This window comes from Papio anubis, chromosome 5 (genome assembly GCF_008728515.1).
Source record: "Papio anubis isolate 15944 chromosome 5, Panubis1.0, whole genome shotgun sequence".
Taxonomy (NCBI): Eukaryota; Metazoa; Chordata; class Mammalia; order Primates; family Cercopithecidae; genus Papio; species Papio anubis.
Genome location: NC_044980.1, coordinates 162,753,673 through 162,773,033, shown reverse-complemented (window position 1 = coordinate 162,773,033; position 19,361 = coordinate 162,753,673). Strand labels below are relative to the sequence as shown.

The 19,361-nt window shown below is 47.7% G+C and overlaps 1 protein-coding gene across 1 annotated transcript; it reads right to left on the bottom strand.

Annotated features, from left to right (window-relative positions):
* Window positions 1-6,902: 6,902 nt before the first annotated feature.
* Window positions 6,903-13,211, bottom strand: FOXI1 (forkhead box I1). Its single transcript, XM_003900499.5, has 3 exons — window positions 12,563-13,211; window positions 10,482-11,044; window positions 6,903-9,528 (listed from the first exon to the last, which is right to left on the bottom strand). Exons 1-2 carry the CDS (start codon window positions 13,134-13,136, stop codon window positions 10,482-10,484), a joined length of 1,137 nt encoding a protein of 378 aa, XP_003900548.1. The 5' UTR covers window positions 13,137-13,211; the 3' UTR covers window positions 6,903-9,528.
* Window positions 13,212-19,361: the final 6,150 nt, after the last annotated feature.

Genomic DNA, 19,361 nt, shown 5'->3' with positions numbered 1-19,361 from the left:
TTTCCTTACTACACTCCCATGAAGTCCTTGTTGCTTTCAGGGAGACCAGCCTGGCCTTAACAATTTGCTTCTGCTAGTTCAGATGTGAAGTGATTAATGTTTATCATATACTTAAAACCTCTTTATGGTGACTGGTACAGGCAGTTATTTTCCTATGTACACAGAATGTATCAGGAAGATGAAAGAACTCTAACAAGAGGCCCCATTTCCAGTTAACAGGTCTGAGTCTATTTGTGTTTAGATTGTAAAACTTCAGGAAAATCTAATGTGCTTGTTTCCCTGAACAAGAAATGTGACTTCCTAGTAATATCCTATGATTGCTAAGTGACTATTAAGGTAGCCAAATATCATCTTTTACTGACGCTTTACTTTAAAATTCCAAAGAGAGGTTGGTCAGATTGATCAATGTGATTTCCTCTCTAAGATTCTGTCTTCCAGGGGAGATTCCTTTCTCCTGTGATTTTCTGCCTCGGGGAACCTCAAGATATCTATGGTACAAAAACCAAACATCTGTTTTAGCAAATAGCCAGATATCACAGTGAGGAGTATGTAAATCATCTTGATTATTTTACCATTCATCAGGGCAGAGATGGAAACCTTGTGAGTTGGGAACGTTGTTTTATTTTTACCAGTATCCTTGCCTTTTAGAAGGTATCTGTTAGGAGTACTTAAAGTAAAATGGGTTGCTTCTAAAATTGTGAGATGAGCTATAGGGCAGCTTTTCTACTTAATTAGCTTTTTTCATTTTGTATTTTCTGTTGAGAAAAGCTGAGTGGGACCTGAGCTATCCATTCATTGAAATATGCAGGTTGCTTAGAATCCTTTTAGAACTTAGCTAAGAACACTGTTTCTAGCCATTCCAAAAAGTGGAGCTAGATAATTTGTAAATTCAATGTCATGTTAATTATGATCAGTTTATTGTGTTCCTTTCTGTACTATGGGGATTTACCAAGCTCAACCACAGTTTATACCTCCAATAAAAGATTAACAATTAAAAAATTTTTCTACATACAAGTGAGGATAAAAACCTCATTATCTTCCCTACTCCACCCCCAATGCACCCGGGCTCCAAAATCCAAACTCATATATTCATTCTCCAATTCCAATCTGATATTAAATCACATTGATTATGTTTCAACAATATTTTTCTATTTGTTCCTTATTTTCTATTACCATTATCATTATATTAGCTCAGCCTCTCTTATTTCATTAATTAAGCATTTCTTTATTATACATTAAGTTAGTAATTCAGCAAACATGTATTATTCACCTAGTAGGTACTAGGTGTTAGCAGGTGGAAATACCAGCAGTAATCAAGACGAAACCTTATATTGGTACAGTCTTTTCACTCAAGTCACTGAAAAGCCTTTAAATAGGTCCTTTATGTATTTTCTGTCTCTACTCCAATACGTTAAAAACACTATTGCAAAATTAATTTTATTTAAAGCTTCATTATAGCTCGAGGTAGCCTAACAATGTGGTCATAGTCTTCTTTCTAAGGTTATCTCACATTATTTTCTTAATTTTCCTACATTTTAAATAAATGCATCTGCTAAGTATACATTACCACGATCTCCAGCCTTTCCTTCAGTGGTTATGTTGTTTTTCTTCTTCTTCTTCTTTTTTTTTTTATTTCAGTAGGTTTTGGAGAACAGGTGTTTGGTTACATGAATAAGTTCTGTAGTGGTGATATCTGAGATTTTGGTATACCCATCACCTAGGCAGTATATGCTTTAGGTAAGGTTCAGTCGTTCTTGGGTGATCTGGATTTTCAGGTTCCCCAGTGAGGATGTGTGTTCGGAGGTGGACTTTCCCCCCTCACACTTTGGGCACTCACCGTTTTTCAGCTGTCTCAGCCTTTGCAGTGGCAACCCCCTTCTTTCAAAGGTTCTGCGTATTCTTTTCATTTTCCTGGTATGCTCCCACAGTGGTTCTTGGAGCAAAAGCTCACGATGTGAGTCTCCACATGCTGTTCTGTCCATCCAAGTGGGAGCTGCAAGTCAGTCCTACCTCCCATGCCCATGTTGTTCTCTCTGGGTCTGGTACTTTATCTCCAGCAACAGAGTTGCGCCAAATTCGGTCACTCAAGCATTGCTCTTGCTGAGCGGTTTCTGTTGGTTGGTTTGTTTTAGCCATAGTCACATCTCACCTGCACTATCATTGACTTGCTATTATTTCTTTAAATCAGCTCTTTTTTTCTAAAATAAATTTATTTGAAAAGGAAACTTTATGTCATGACTTTAAAAAGTAAACCAGCCTCACTTCCCTTATAGAGAAGGTAATTGTAAAAATAAATGCAAACTCTTCTTCAATTGTTGTTGGATACTATTTCCTGCAAAGGGCTTAAAGCCTTTGTGGAAAAGGGAGATTGGCAGGTATTGGGAGGTGCTGATGACATGTGTGTATCAAGCTGGACTTTTCTCTTTGGATGAAAAGAGGAACGCCTGAACCCAGTTAGAAAAGAACGGCTTTCTCCTCTGCGTCGGTGTTGTCTAACGCCTTATCCACAAGTCACCTAAAATCATCTGTGTATGCCAGTGCCGTGTGCCCCACGTGCCCAGAAAACTCAGCCTTATCTCATTTTGTCTTCACAGCCACTTGATGAACCTGTGGGGAGCGTCCAAATACCTCCATTTTAGACATGAGAAACCCAAGGCCTCTCGAGGATTTGCCCAACAGCATGGTAGTAGCCAGGGTTTGAACTGGGAAAGTCACTCTCCAAAATATGTGATCTTTTCATTGTCTACTATGTCCTGTTTCCCCTAGAAGTCCAGTTTTGGGGACTTGCACATGGAAGAGCTGCATTCAAGAGCTTCCTCTCAGTTCTGTTGGCCCTAAGTTCATCCAATGTCTGTTTTTGCGCTGGTTAGTTCTTTCTCTCCTGCATAGCCACATGCTGTGAGCTGAATGGCATCCACTCTCCCAGCACCTCGGCTCATTCATTTGTTAAAGCTCTAATCCCAGTGTGACTATGTTTGGAGACAGGGCTTTTGGGAGCTAATTAAGGTTAAATGAGGTCACCAGGATGTCCTCCTAATCCCATAGCATTGATGGCCTTGTAAGCAGAAGAACTATCTCCCTCCCTCTCTCTCTCAGCCATGTAAGGACATAGCAAGAGGTCTGCCATCTGCATGCCAGGAAAGGTCCCTCACCAGAATCTGACCATGCTGGCATCCTGATCTTGGATTTGCAGCTTCCAGAGTTATAAGAATATACATTTCTGTTGTTAGGCAACCTGGTCTGTGGTATTTTATTATGGCAGTCCAAGCTTTCTCACATACCAAATTTGGGGAGTTTTTAAGTCTACATGAGCTCTGACATTTCCTCACCTGCACTCCATGACATTGGAGACAGCTCACATAACTACACCTGGTCCCCAAACCTGCTGCTTCACTAACAAAAGGCCTCAATTCTGTGTATGTCATCTGGGGAATGGAGATATTCCCTGTCCTCATTTACTTCTCAGGGTTCTTTGGGGCATCAAAATATGACCACGAACATAAAACAGATGGTCAAAGCTAAAGGAAGCCCAGCTTTCATTTTATTCTGCTCTTTCCTCTTCCAGTCAAGTAAACCAAAGTCCATAAGTGCCAGGACTGCATTAAATAGTGATAGAGTCAGCACTCAAATGCAGAGCATCTGACTTCCAATCCAGTGCTCTCTCCAAGGCACCAAAAGAAAGGAAGAGCCACTGGAGAAACTGGCATGTGACCAGGCGTGGTGGCTCACACCTGTAATCCCAGCACTTTGGGAGGCCAAGCAGGCAGATCGTGAGGTAAGGAGTTCGTGACCAGCCTGACCAATATGGTGAAACCCTGTCTCTACTAAAGCTACAAAAATTAGCTGGGCATGGTGGCAGGTGCCTGTAATCCCAGCTACTTGGGAGGCTGAAGTAGGAGAATCGCTTGAACCCAGGAGGCGGAGGTTGCAGTCAGCCAAGATTGTGCCACTGCACTCCAGTCTGGGTGACAGAGTGAGACTCCCGTCTCAAAAAAAAAAAAAAAAAAAAAAAGAGAGAGAAAGTGACATATGACTAGTTTGTTTGCGGTAGCTAAAGAAAGATCATCTATGTCCTACCTCACCCTCCCTACATTAAGTAACGCATAGTATATATCCACATATCTAAGACATTTGACCCATCCTGTTTGGTATCTTTCTCCCTGCCCTCTCCCTGTGCAGGATATCATTGATATCACTTCGGTTAGTTCTGCTAAATCTCTTTCATGCCTTTTCAATAGCTGCATAGTCTTTCTTCAGAATTATTATAAACCATGTCATGGTTTATTTATTCCATTTTTCTGATGGTAGACATTCAAGTTATTCCTGCATTTCACTAATATAAGCTTTGCACTAATATAAACATCTCTGTGAGGCACATCTTGCACATACATCTTGGCATATTCAGCCTCAAAATTAAACTCCTAGTAGAGAGATCCTCCAGTCAAAAGACATATACATTAGACATTTCCATGGTCATTATTGAAATCACCCTTAAGATCGTTTTGCCTTGTTCTTCATCCAAGAATATATGAGACAAGGGCCCCTATTTCCTCCTATCCTTGACAGTTCTAGGCTTTGCTAATGTGTCGGTGGGAAGGATATAATATCACTGTGGTCTTTTTTCTTTGATCATTTGTGAGACTAGGCTTCTTTTCATGTGTCTATTATCTATTTGCATTTCTTTGTTGGTGAAAATAGATTTGCCCATTTTCTGCTGGGAAAGTCTTTATCTTACTAATTTGCCAGAGATCTCCCTATAATACAGTTATTAAATTTTTGACACGTATACTGTAACACTTCTCTCCCTTTGTGTTTACTTTCCTACTCTGTTGATGGAGATTTTGCCGTGCAGAAACAACTCATTTGTATGTAGTCGACTCTGTGCATTATTCTTTTATAGTTCCTGCCCCCGTGGAAAAGTTACTCAATATCTCTGAATACTGGTTTACTTCCATACCAAATACAAATAATGATAGTGTCAGCCTCAGTGGCATTGAGATTGTTAAGCAATCTATAGGAAGTACATAGGCCTGGCACGGTGGCTCAAACCTGTAATCCCAACACTCTGGGAGGCCGAGGTGGGTGGATCACCTGAGGTCAGGAGTTTGAGACCAGCCTGGTCAACATGGCGAAACCCCATCTCTACTAAAAATACAAAAATTAGCCAGGCATGGTGGCGGGCGCCTCTAGTCCCAGTTACTCGGGAGGCTGAGGCAGGAGAATCACTTGAACCAGGGAGGCGGAGATTGCAGTGAGCCGAGATCACACCACTGCAGTCCAGCCTGGGTGACAGAGTGAGACCTCATCTCAAAAAAAAAAAAAAAAAAAGAAGTACACAGTTCGTCCTAAACATGCAACAAATGTTAAATGTTGCTGTTACCTCATCTGCCTGAACTGAAAGAAAGCAGGAGAGTTCCCCCAAATAGTTGTATGACTTCCATGACACCCTGCATTTTTGGCCTTCTGCTTGGGATTCCAAAGACTTCTGCAAGGGAGGAGCATATGTCCAATGGGTCATGTGGGGGCCCACAAGTAAAAGGAAGCAAATGGTGCCTGCAGCATTGCAATACTTCTGCCCCACAAGAACCTCAAAGAAGCACTGAATAGAGAAAGTCAGAGACAAAGGCCAATTTCATTGTGTTTTCACAGCAGCTCCTAAGGAGAATATCAAAAGGCAGGTCAGCAGAAAAAGCAGCCCAGGTCTCTCTCCTTCTGGGCTGAAGGAAAGCAGGGGGCAGGCATGAAGTCCGTGTCTAGGGCAGGGGGTTGAGCCTCCCACAGAGACAAAGCTTGGGCCTGCTGTGATGTGCTGGCCGACGTGGCTTTCCTGATACAGATGCTATGTCCCTATGCTCTCTCTAGCAAGGAGAATGATGGTTCACTTGATGGCCTCACAGTGCCCATTTACAGGGGTGTGGGGGAGCCTAATATTTAAAGCGTGTAGACTGTGGTCTGAGATCTTGAGAGGCTGCGTAAACCCTGGGTGTCCCAGTTTCTGCATAGGTCAAATGGTTAAAATGTTCCCCCTGGCCCAGGGCATTGTGAAGATGACAGGAGACAACTGCATGTTCCATGAGTCCCCAGGGCCTAGTGCATGGCAGGGGCTCATAAATGCTGGCTACTTCCCTGCGACCCCTCCGCTCTCTCCTCAAACCCCCCTTCCTTTCCAGTCTTGTGCCTTGATCTCTGCTGGACCCTCCAGGAACTCCGAGGAGAGCTTCTGCCACCTTTTAACTCCCACAACACTCTCACCAGCTTGGCATTAGCTTTTCAGTAAGTCTGAGCATTTGTTTTTCTGACTCTCACGATTTATTTTATTTTATTTTTTTGAGACAGAGTCTCACTCTGTTGCCCAGGCTGGAGTGAAGTGGCATGATCTCAGCTCACTGCAACCTCTGTCTCCTGGGCTCAGGTGATCCTCCCACCTCAGCCTCCTGAGTAGCTGAGACTATGGGCACACGCCACCACACCTGGCTATTTTTTAAAATCTTTTGTAGAGATGGGATTTCATTGTGTTGCCCAGGCTGGTCTCAAACTCCTGGACTCAAATGATCCTCCTGCCTCAGTCTCCCAAAGTGCTGGGATTACAGGTGGGAGCCACCACACCCAGCCTTGAATCTCACATTTTAGATAAGTCGTTGGTCTCACATTGATTCCCCTTTCTTTCAATGGTGGCTGCCTAAAAGCCATGTCTGTGCTAAGGGGACTCATTCCTCAGCCATAGCAGAAAGACCTCAGCTTGGGTCAGGTGTCCGTCAGGATGAGTCATCTGTGCTGGCGGGGGGACCATGGGACAATATGGCAGGTCTCTTGCACCCCTGTCACTGGAAGCAGTGGTATCTAGCTGTGGTGGCCTGGGATGACAATATGGCCACTGTACACAAGAGATAAACACAATGACCAAAAGCCACACCTAATATTTTATTAGCCACCAGACAATGACTGCTAGTATTTTATGTATAGTATTGCCCAACTTTTCCTCTTGCAACTTTGCCTACTAAAATAAATGGGATTATGAAATGTACGTATATTATACATATATATTCTGCTTTGAGGCCTACTTTCCCCAACCTCCACGTCACTTGGAAATGGAGGCACGCTAACTCAGGGCTTGGGGAGGATTCGAGTTTGGCTGTTGGAGGGTGAGGGTAAATTAGTGGTTTGAATCAGGTCACTTTCACCATCCTTCAGCTCCAGTCACATCTCCTCCAGGCAGCCTTCCAGGTGGCCCTTTTCTCAGACCCTTTATGGATGCTGGACACCATGGCTTCAACATGGAGCCAAAGAGTAGGAGGCTAATCATGCAAGTGTCCATGCACAGCACTGCACACACGATTAAGTGCTTGGTAAATAACCAGTCCTTTACCCCTCCCTTCCTCTATCCCACCTTTTCCTCCCTCCTTGCCTCCCTCCCTCTCTCTTCTTCTCAGAGGAAGAGAACCAAAGGAGGGGCAGGCAGCCACCATGGAAGCTACTGGGAGACCCCTTCTTGGCCTGCGACTCCCCTCAGCTGTGCCCTTCTGGGTGCTTGCAGAGCCACGCTTCCCATGAGCTCCTGGCGCTGCTACCAGGAACTCCTTGCAGGGCCACAGGCAAGAGTTGGCAGGGTCTTTGTGTTGTCAGAGTCCTAAACACTTTCTCCTTTCTGCATGTGCCCATCATTGGATTTTGTGCTGAAGAAGACTGGCGACTTGAGGTTGTGGGCCTTGGTTCCCTTGGCCGGCTCCCTTCCGGGTTGGCTTGGGCTCTCCCTGGGCCCCTTCACACCTCGTTTCTGGCCCAGGCCCTCGCCCATTGCAGACCCACCTGGGGGAAGGAGTAGGAGCTGAAGAGCAGGCAGTGAGATGATCAATGGAGAGGGTGGTCTGTTTGGGCAAATTTGGTGACAGAGGGATCTAGTGTGATAAAGAATCCTAGTCTGGGCTTCAGGGACTTGCATGTTAATTCTGACTCTGACCTCACTGTCCTGGTGACATTTGTGGAGTGCCTTCCCTCCAAGCTGTAGGCTTCCTTTCTCTGCAGAAAGGGGCAGGCCTATCTTGGGTTTTCTAACAGTCTGACAGTCTGACACCATGTCCCATCCTTTTACTTTCATAGGCCACATGGAATCTGCCAGAAGTATCCCTGCGGAAAAGGACTCCCAGGGAAAGGGGCTGAGGGGTTCTCAGGCAGCCCTGCTTCTTTTTCTCTTGGTTGTCATGATTTTGCTGTCCTGTGGTAAGTCCTGGGCTCCCCATTGCTAGATTCTGTGGAGAAGCACTTTAGCCAAGGCATCAATGGAACTGCTTGAGTCCTGACTGTGGCTGCTTTCTATCAAGGTATGAATCTCCCTGGGCCTCAGTTTTCTTACCTATACAATAATGGTAATAATAATACCTATGAAAATAATGGTATTGAGTGCACTGGATTATTTTGAGGATTAAATACAATAAAGCAGGTCAAGTCCTAATGCAGTGCCTTGTACATGGTCAACCCATGATGAACGCTCTTATCATCATCATCACCATCATCGTCATCATCAATCATCATTGTCATTGTTGTTGTTATTTACCAGCTCCCCTCTGTCACTCCAAGGAAAGAGAGGCCCCAGGGTTTGAGTAGGCAGCAATGCAAATGGCCAGCTATTCCTGGTTTAAGCCCTCTCAGTGCACACCTAAAGAGAGAACTCCTAACAAAATATCCAGCTTCAATGCACAAGTCCTGCAGCAGGCATTGTGTCAGGGACCCCAGGGGATCACCAGCGTACACACTTATGGGCTGCTGTAAGGATTAAAAAGGTCCCACCTACACAGCACTTGACCCAGGAACTGCCCACAGCCCTCAGTGAATTGCAGCCCATAGTACTGTTGTTACTGCCTCTAGCATTGGTCACATCTGAGACCATCCTGAAGCATGATGAGGTGCAGGGTCAGACAAACCTAGGTATGGACTGGATGTGGACTTCACGCGAATCTCTCAACCACTCGGACCCTCAGTTTTCTCATCTGTATAATGAGACTAGTACCCCCCCTCTTCGCGTGGTTGTTAGAATTAAATGATCATAGCACAGTTAAGAGGTTTGCATGAACTATAAAGACTGGGATACGATACTAATGGATTCCTTCCAACACCCTATCCTCCCTTCCCAGACTCCCCTCTTTTCCTTGGGGGCTTTTGTCTGGGCTCCACACCAATGCAGAGGTGAAAAGAGTCTTGAGTCTTGATATGCATTCTTTCTCTGTCTCCTGTCCCAAATGCCTTCAGCTCCAGGCAGCAGTTGGCCCCCTGTTGAACGCACCAGGCAGCTGAGAGACAGGAAATCTCATAAAGAAGGCCCACGCTTCTGCACCACATTTTTTTTTTAATTAAAAAGAAAATAAAACAAACAACACTTCCCAGGGTGTTCTGTGATGAAACATCACCGGCATAAAAAGTACTCACAAAAACAAGGAGAAATCCAGGAGATCACGCAGAGACCCCGTGTGAGGGTGGCCCGAGTCCCTCCCTTGAGGCCATTGTTTCCTCAGACAAACATCCACCTCTCCTGGGCTAAAAAAAAAAAAAAAAAAAAAGCAGCGCTTATCCAGCCTTGTTTCTCTTGGAAGACTCAGCCATCTCCAGCTCACTGGCCCATGACATGCACACAGGAAACTGGGCTTTACAAGATTTTACAGATGGGCACTGCTGGGGTGGAAGGATTTAGGGGTACACACCACTCCTCTCACTGAGCCCTGGATCTGCTCAAGGTTTCTGGGGGGCTAGGGAGCAATGATGTCTCTCCATGGGGATGCACTGCACATGTTAGATGCATTGTTCTGCAGGGCCACCAGGGCTGAGTTTCCTGCACTAAGGCCACTGGTGACTTCCTTCCTTGAGTGGTAGCAAAAGGAGTGTCTGCAGGGAAGTTGGGGCAAGCAGAATAAGGTCTTGGACCAGGACAAGATGTGCCGGGGCTGACACTAAATGTTGGTGGACAGAAAGCAGTGGAGAGATTTTGCTCTATTTGCCATAGCAAGCTTTTCACACTGACCTTCCTTGGCTACTCAACCAGTTCTCTATCCCAGCCTCCAATCTCTGAGGATCACATAGAACTGGATTTGACTCTTAGCTCTGCCATTTACTAGTTTATATAACCCTGGAAATGTTACTTAACCTCCTTGAGCCTCAGTTTCCTCATCTGTTCAATGGGGAGGTTTGTGAACCTTACAGGGTGACTGTCAGTAGTAAGTGTGGCCAGTACAGAGCCTAGTACAGCACTTGCCACTGTTATTGCTGCTCTGCAGGCACCAGTATTTCCATTGCAAAGTTGGTGATTCTGTGTGTGGGCCTATGTGTGATAAACAGGAGCCTTAACCAGTGTTCTAGAAAGAGGGTGGATTCCTCGGAGGCTCCTGCTTATGTCTGGGCAGTTCCACAGTCATGGACCACCATGGGGCTGGCATGGAGGACCTCCACTGCTTTTCTTTCTGGCATGTCCATCTGGCTGAGGAGCTGTTCTGTACCTAGACCTCAGTGCCCTCCCTGGGGTAGAGGACACCATTGGTGTTGACACTGTTGTAGAAGTGAGGGCTGAACTGGCCGAGCACAGATCCTCCGTAGCCGAGCGTGTTGGTGGGCATGGAGTTTGCCCAGTCACCCCCACCGCCGTGGCTGCTGAGGTTGGTGAGCGGGGAGAAGGAGTTGAAGCTCAGTGAGTTCTGCCCCGTCTTGTCACTGGGCTCAGGGCTCAGTCCTGGTGTGGCCAAGGGACGGCTCGTGGGGCTCCCCCCGCTCACATAGGCTGTCATAGAGGAGAGGAAGCTGTGAAGGCAAGGGGTGCCCGATGGGGGAGGGGAGGGCTGCTTCTCTGGGGAGCTGGTGGTGCCCCCTGGTGAGGCTCCATCCAAGATGTCCTGAGGCTCCGTGGTCTTGGGGCTGCCTGCCAGGAGACTGCTCTCTGTCTTCTCTAAGGCCAAGGTGGCTGTGCTGGAGGAAACATCTGATTTTCTCTTCCTTTTCCTGCGGAAATTTCCATTGTCGAACATCTTCTCACAGTTGGGGTCCAGGGTCCAGTAATTCCCTTTGCCTGATACAAAAGTGAAAGGGGGTAAGTAGAGAGGTGGACAAAACCCTTTGCTTCTGTTCCTTCTTATTGTCATAAACTAAAAGACAAGGTGACAGATACAGGAAGACAGAGACCCAAAGACAGGGACTGAGGAATGAAGGAATTCCATCAACTGATGGACCACACCACCTCCATCTTTCATTAAGCAGCCCATGACAGGGCCCTCTGGGACTGCAGCCGAGAGGCACAGGCATTAAGGAGTTTGCAATGTAGGTCTCTTTAAGAAGGATGAAGTACCGGGGGCAGGGATGCTGAGAGGCTGGGGGATGCAGGATGGAGGGCTTTCAATGCTGAAGGAAAAGAAGACTCAGGAAAAACTCTGGGACTCCCTAATAGTCCTAGGCTTGGAGTCTGAAGACAGACTTGAGTCCTGGCTTTGCTCCTCACTGACTGAGAGGCTTTGGGAGAACCTCAGTTTCCTAGTCTGAAAAGTGGGCCCGTTGCCCCTGTCTTCCTCAGGCTCACTGAGAACGATCGATACTGGATATGGAAAGGGGCTTTGCAGCTGGGAGGTACTATCTCGAGGGAAGTCCTGAACTCTTCCTGCTACCGTCTCAGCCTGAGGGTGACAGCAGTCCTTGGACAGAACACTTGCCCTCTTCTGGGGACAAACAGGCCTGGCGCTTGCCAACCTCAAATGGGGCAGAGTTGGGGTTCCTCTGAGCTATACCTTGGCTTCCTGCGGTGGAACAAAAATGGACTTTAATTCTGGGAAATGGATGCATGACTATTTAGTACACGCCTCTCTGCAGGTCTCTGAGTTTTAGAAATGCATCATTGGAAAGGAAAAGCTCACAATTTCTGATGTTAGAGAAAACTGAGTTTAAATTCAAGCTCCATCATATCACTTCATCCTGTGTCACCTCTGAGTGTTATTTTCCTAATCTGTAGAATGGGTTTAATAAAAGCTACCCTGCAGGGGTGTCATGGGGTTAAAGGAGGTTACATAAGTAGAAATAGGGCAGGCAGCAAAATGGGCCAATAGTGGCTGTTTAACCCAGGTCAGATCCTCTTCTCGGCAGTCTTGGGATGCCCTTGGGCTTTACTTGGTCCAGTCATTCATTCACCAAAGACTTTTTATGTGCTGGGTGCTGGAGATGCAGATGATCGTAATTCCTGCTGGCGATTAAGCGCTTGATAACACCAAAGACCTTGTGTACATTATCTCATCACCTCCACTGTAGCCTGCAAAGCAGATGCCATCACTATCCCTGGTTTTCTGATGAGGGAACTGAGGCTCTGAGGTCTAACCTGCTGGAGGTCACTGACTGGGCAGGACCACAGCCAGGACTGAAAACCCAATCTTCCCCCACGTCCACGTTCTCCTCCACTGCTGAGCTCCCCTCTGCCCTGCCTGGTAGCATCCCCCAGTCTCGGGGGGCACAGCCCTAGTCAGAACTTTCTAGAATGGGGTCTTGGGAAGGAGGGAAGGAAGTGAGCCTTCCTTGGGGACACCCCCCACACTCAAAGCCTCCTTACCCGGGTCGTCATCATCCCGGGGCACCTTCTTGAAGCAGTCGTTGAGCGACAGGTTGTGGCGGATGGAGTTCTGCCAGCCGGCCTTGCTCTTGTTGTAGAAGGGGAAGTTGTCGGCCACGTACTGGTAGATCTGGCTGAGGGTGAGGCGCTTGTCGGGTGCCCCATGAATGGCCATGGCGATGAGAGCCGAGTAGGAGTAGGGGGGCCGCACCAGCTTCATCAGTTCCTCCTGCGAAGGGATGGGCAGCCAGCCCAGGTCGCTCCCCCCAAGCCCCGATACGCTGGGCAGCAGCGACCTCTGCACGCCATAGGCCTGGGGCAGGAAGGGGCTGGCGTTGGGGCCGGGCAGGTAGGGTGGCGGGGTCATGGTGGGCCCGTTGAACCAGAGGTAGGGGTTGGGGGTGGCCCCATACTCGCCGCCCCCCTCGAAGGAGGGCCGCTGAGGGCTGGGCACGCCCTGTGGGTGGAAGAAGTTCTCATAGTAGAGATTCATCTCGGGGGGCTCCTGGCCAATGCTGGGGAACTGGGGGCTGCAGCGAGGTGGGGAGGGCGCCGGCAGGTCGAAGGAGCTCATGCTGGGGCTGGGCTGGCCGGAGCCACCTACCTGGCACCTGCACCCAGGAGCTGCCCCCGACAGGTGCTCAGCAGGCCCGGCCTCGCACTTATACCCCGAGGGCTTGGCCGGCCGGCCCCACCCAGGGGCGGCCACCTGCCTGCGGATCCCAGCCCAGGGCCCGCCCTCCCTCAGCCTCCAGCCCACTGGGAGGGGACTTTCCCACTGGCGCCTTAGATCCCCACTAATGACCTGCTAGACGGCTTACCAGAGCTGACATGCAGCGCAGCAAGGACACCCCTCTAGCCTCTCTCCCGGCTTTCCCTCCTGTCTTTTCTCACCATCCTCCTGATTCCCCTCTTTTTTCCCTTCCTTTATTCTGTCTTGCTTCATCTCATTTTTTTTTCTGTCCTTCTCTTTCCTCACATTTTTTACCCTCCTCGCTTTCCTTCTCTCTCCCTCCTCTCCTCTTTGCGTCTCATTCTGTTTCTTTCTTATTTTCTTTCCTCCCTTCTGCTCTGAACTGAGTTTCTTTTCTATGAACTGCTCTGGCCACATCACAGCTGCTCATTCCTGTTCTCTCTTTCTCTCTCTCTCTCTCCCGCTCTGTCTCTAGGCTTCCAGTTCTTTCCACTTCTGTCTCTCGCTTCCATCCTCATTATCTCCCCAGCTTCTCCCCTTCCTCCTTCTCTTCCACTCTGTCCCTTTCTCTCTACCTCTCATTTTCTCTGAGCCTCTCTTCCCATCCCCTTTATTCTCCCTCCTCTTCCCCCCAATGTCCGCTCATTCTCAGACCAACTGCCCCAGCCTGAACTGGGTGGGACACTTTATCAGAAGCCTTGTTTCTTGGTCTTTTGAGGTGAGGAGGCACTTTCTGGAGTTGCCAGGAAAGAGCCGGCCCTGGAGACTCAGAAGAGGGCACAGAGGGGCCTGGACTGGCCCCTGGTGGTGTTCAAGGGGGCAACCGGTCATAGGCTCCCCACCCTCCCCCAACACACACACACACGCACACACACACATGCACACACACGCATACACACACATGCATATGCATATATGCTGCAGACAGGCAGAGAACCTGAGAATGTGCCTGCAGAGTAGCAAGGCTCTTAAAAAAAGTAATAGCAAAAGGGGAAAATGGGAATCGGTCTTCAGGGAAAAGTGAGAGAACTTGAACAATTTAAGTTTCTTTCCAGCTGCAGGGCAAGCAGGCTCCCAGCTCCCTCTGATCCAAAGACCTTTCATGTTTCAGCTCGCAGAGGCCCCTGGCATGGAGGGAGCCACGGCATGAGGAGAGCCCCCGACTCACCATGCCCCACACGTCCTTTCTCTCTCCCTCAGGCTCCAGAAGCAGGAGGTGCAGCTCCTGCTGGCTTCTCCCTGTGGCTCAGCCAGCTCCTCTCCTATCTGGGCGCCATCCTCCATCTTGTCCCAGCCTCCCCTGGTGCCCCAGGTCAGGTCCTCAGCTTGGGCCATGGGTGGTGGTCTCTCTACTTAGAGGGTAGGCTGGCCCCTGACCAGGTTCTGGTAGCAGCTGAGACTTCTCTCTGTGATCAAGCATATGGGAGAAAAGTTGGGGTCAGCCTCTCTGGTCACCACCTTGCTCCCACCTGCCTCCTTCTACTTCTTCTTCCCATCCAGCTTCCTCCCACTTCCTGCATACCCTACGTTTCTTTGAGGCAAGAGAAAGAGGTCACTGACTGTCCCAACTGGAGGGGATGCTCCCCAAGGAATTCTCCCCCTCTCTGCTCCTCCTTTACGGTCATGTGGGGATACATGTGGCAAACATGAATGAGACTGAATACATTTCATTTTCAGCATATTGGTGTCGAGAGGATGAGTTCCAGGTCCCAGAGGAACCTGTCCCCACCATAAAATAGTGATGAAATGTGACTCTCCGAAAGGCTCTGGCTGTTCAGATAAGGCTGAGAGTAAGGCACACTTTGCAGAGTCAAGCCAGAGGCAGAGTTTTTGTTTAGTAGAGTTTCTCTATGAGGAGGCCTGGCTTGCAGAAGGTAGAGCCCTGACTTTTCAAACAACAGTCACATTGGAGTCCCTTAGTACAGACTCGAAGCCTTACAATTAACCTAGCAACTTCACTTTTCAAAGCGTGTCTTACAAAATTAACCAGAGCAAAGAATTAGCCATAGGGATGCCCACCACAGCATTGTTTATAGCGGTGACAAATTGTAACTAATCTAAATGTCCAACAGTAGGGGATTGCCTAAATAGTGTATCATCCAAATGATGTAAATGATGTAATATTATATAATATTATGCAACTATGAAAAATAGATTGTGGAAGAATAACTAACAATATGAAAAGATGTTTATGTTCTCATATTCTTTGGAGAAACAGGCTGCAAAATGCCATGAGATATTTTTAGTACAAATATATATTTATAATTGTATATGAAATCTAGGAATATAAATATCAAACTGCCAATTATTATTTCTGGATGAAGAAGAATTGGATGCAATTTTTGTTGCTGCTTTCCTGTGGTTTCTGATTTAAATGATTAGAGAAAGGCAAGCACACAGGTGACTTGCTTTTGGGGTTAAATGTGAAAGACTGAAAAGAGATGATACAGCAGAGACGTAGCAAACAGGCTCTGAGATCAGGAGGACCCAGCTGCAAATCCCAGCCTTGATGCCAAATAACTGCAGGCCCTGACAAGTGGTCCCGCTTCTCTCAGCCTCAGTGTTTTCTGGTGAAAACGAGAATGATGCCAGTACTTAACTCACGAAGTCGCTGTGAGCATTCAGTGAGGTAGTCAGTGTAACCAATGTTAATCATTTCACATGGCACATAGAGGCCCACTCAATAAATATCAGTTATTATAGATTATAGTCAGTATACGTTTGCTGTGTATAATCAAGCACACCTACGTTTGCTACCCTGAGAGTTAATCTCATGCAGCGGGGATGTGACAGGGATTACAATTCAAAAACACAGGGAGAAATATTCAGTGTAGACACCGGTTCTATAGCCAGACTCTACATTTACAGATGATGATCAGAGAGGGCCCAGAGTCACACAAGTTCATGGCTGGGTCAGGACCCACTCTGCCTTACTTTGGCGTCTCCTGCTTTAGAGGCATTTTCTGAGGAACGCTCACCTGAGCCTCCCTAGCTGCACGTGGGCCCCAGTTCCTTTCCCCCAGTAGATCAGAGAAAGCCTGGCCTGTCTTAAAAGGCCTTATTCACAGGGAGCCTCTGGCACCCAGAGCCCAGTAGCTGGGGATCACAGCTTCCCTGCACTTGGTCACAAGGTTAAACCTTCAGGCCAGGGGTGTCCAAAGCAACCCCAGAGGACCCTTCATTCCAGATTTGTAGGAACACTGGCGCCAGCCCTTGGGGTAGACAACAGGAGCTAGCTGTTCCCACCCCCCAGTGAAGTTTGAGAGTTACGGTCCTGCAGCCCCCTTGACCAACCTGGGGCCTCTGGGAAAAGAATCAAATGTGTCTAACAACTAGGGTCATTTTGTGAATGAAATTATTTTAAACTTTTTGAAATTTCTAGAAGTGAAAATTCAAACCTGAGAAGATGCACTCTGCCCAGCGTCAGGGAAATAATAATAGAATAATAAATAAAAAATAAGAGTTGGGCGTGTGAGGGCCTGAGCCTGCCTAGGGAACGCTTGGGCTGCCGTTTGCATACTACGGTCCAGAGGGAGGACTTCTTGGACGTGAAAGACCATATATTCTGTATATTCTGAACCCCAAATTGGGACATTTGGGGACAAAGCAATAAACCATGAAACCCACAGGCCTGAGGACTGGATAAAACTGGGTTCAAATCCCAGCTTTGCTCTTTGATAGCCGTGTGGTCTTGGCCAAGTTTCTTAATCTTACGAGGCCTCCCTTTGTTTATCAATAAAGTGAGGATGAAACTAGAATCTGTCTCACGTGGATTTGGAAGGAAAAAGTAATATACGTAAAACATGGAACCTAGGGGCTGCAAAAGCTACAGATCATGAGGATGATGATGAATGCAAGGGTACTTGAGGCCAGATATTGACACGGGAGAGGGCTCTGGGCAGGAGGCCTGGCATCATATCCTCCTCCAAGCGAAGCTCAACCATTTGCTTTCCCCTTGGGAAAATCTTGCCATCTGGGAGCCATGGCCCCGAGGACATATCCCAGCAGTCAGCTGTGGCTCTTGCTGGGCCCAGAGGCCAATGCTGACTCAAGTCCTGCAGAAAGGGTAACTGTACACAGGCCCCCAGCCTGACTGTGATCAACCAGCACTGCCACTTCTGGCCTTGACTTTCAAGGATGGAGAATCATACTCTTTTAGAAGTCGGATCTCAGTTCACCTGTCTGGTAGGAGGTGGTGTGCATTTTCACAAACATGAACTCATGTAGGGCCACAGTGCAGTAAGATTCAGTTTCCCTGTTGAACTCTGAGGAAGCAGGCACAAAGAGGGTGACCAGCCACCGAGATGAAGGAGGCAGGTGGGAGCCAGCCTGTCTGCCACTCCTCCTTGGCTGGAACTGGATCACACAGGCAGTGCCAGGAGCAAGGAGTTCCGGCCCTGGAACCAAACTTTCTGGGTCTCAATCCTGTCTCTACTCCTTAGGCACTGTTATACCTTAGACAGCAACCGTTTGTTTTGGGCCTTAGTTTTCTTATCGGTAAAACCAACTACTTCCGGGTACTGCTTGGGCACTTCCTGTCAGGCGGTACTGTACATATCGCACCTGCTCAATACATTTCGCTCTCATTAGGGACTCGGGAGTCCGAGGTGATGGGAGATGCTGGTGGTTCACCAGCTGGGGCTACAATATCCCCAGCTCTTGGACCCTAGATACCTCCCCCAAATCCACATTTGATTAGAGGTTTGATTTATGGACTCTTTCCCCTCTCTCCACATAATACACAAATAGTTTCTAAGTTCCAGGATTCCCAGGAGCCTAGCACGGTACAAAGGTTTTTGAGGCGGGGAATCAGGGGATTAGGGACTAGTTGGCCTCTAGCTTAACTCTCTGCCCCAGGTTCCTAATCTGTAAAATGGGGATAAATTATTGCAGTACTACCTACTATCTATGGTAGGGGTTCTCTGTGAGTGGCAATGAGCCCTCGTCTGCCTGCCTGGGCAACAGTGTTCACGAGAGCCGTGTCTTGGGGTATTTGGGGCTGACAGGGGGATGGCTTCTTCATCCTGAGCATGGGCTTTGTGGAAGTCTGGCTGAGGCATTAGCCAGGCTGAAGGTGGTCTTGGTGCTCTGCGGCTTTTTGGCTTCTGAGGTGCTTGTCTGAGGAAATGTAGATCAATACCGTCCTCTGGCGGCCGCCTGTTTAAAAGCGGTAAGTAGATTGCAGGGCTTGGATGAAATTTCAGGGCAGGCAGGCGAAGAGTTTTCTTTCGGTTCCTTTAAGGACAGGAGACAGAGTGAGAGATTTCAGCGTCAGGTTCCTGGGAGAAACAGTTGCTTAGAGAAAAAGAATTTACCTCTGCTGCAGTGGGAATAGTGAGAGCTGGGTTGGAAATGGGAAAAGGTGTCTTAGAAGGCAGCTCAGCAGCAGGCAGACTGACCTGAGTCAGAATCTGACTCCTCCAGCTACGTTTTCTGAGAGCCTTGATGTTTAATCTCTGAGTCTGTTTGTGGTTATGGAAAACAGCTGCTGCAAGGCCTGGATGAGGTACTATAGGAAATGCCTCTGAAACAATGCATGGCTGTAATTCATTCCTTCGTTTATTCAGCAAATACCAGGCTGTCTTCCCAGTACCAGCTCTGGGCTGGTGTTCAGGACACCGTCACGGCCACACAAACTGAGGCTCCCTTTGCTTGTGGTGTTTGTCATCTCTGTGTGGTACCTGAAGTTTTGATACACCATACTTAAAAGTTCTCATTGGTTTTCTTGCTCTGTTTCTGATTTGTACTCAGCAAACTTGTTTTAAAGATAGATTCTATATAACTTCTGGAAATGGATCATCGGTCATCAGGATCACTTGCGATAAATAAAATCAGTTAGTATTTATTTAGTGCTTACACTGTCATGGGCAAAGCCTGAGCACCTTATCTGTGTTATCTCATTCAGCCCCCACAGCAACCCTAGGAGACCCAGATTATAATTGTCCCCATTTCATAGATGAGGACACTGAGGAGGCGTCAGTTGTCTGCTGAAGGCTCTGGCCTGAGTGTGCTCACTCTGCTCGAACACGAGGTCAGCAAGTATTAGTGAGGTGCCAAAACACGCTGGCCAAGGACCGAGACTTTCTTTCTGGAGAAGGCAAGAGA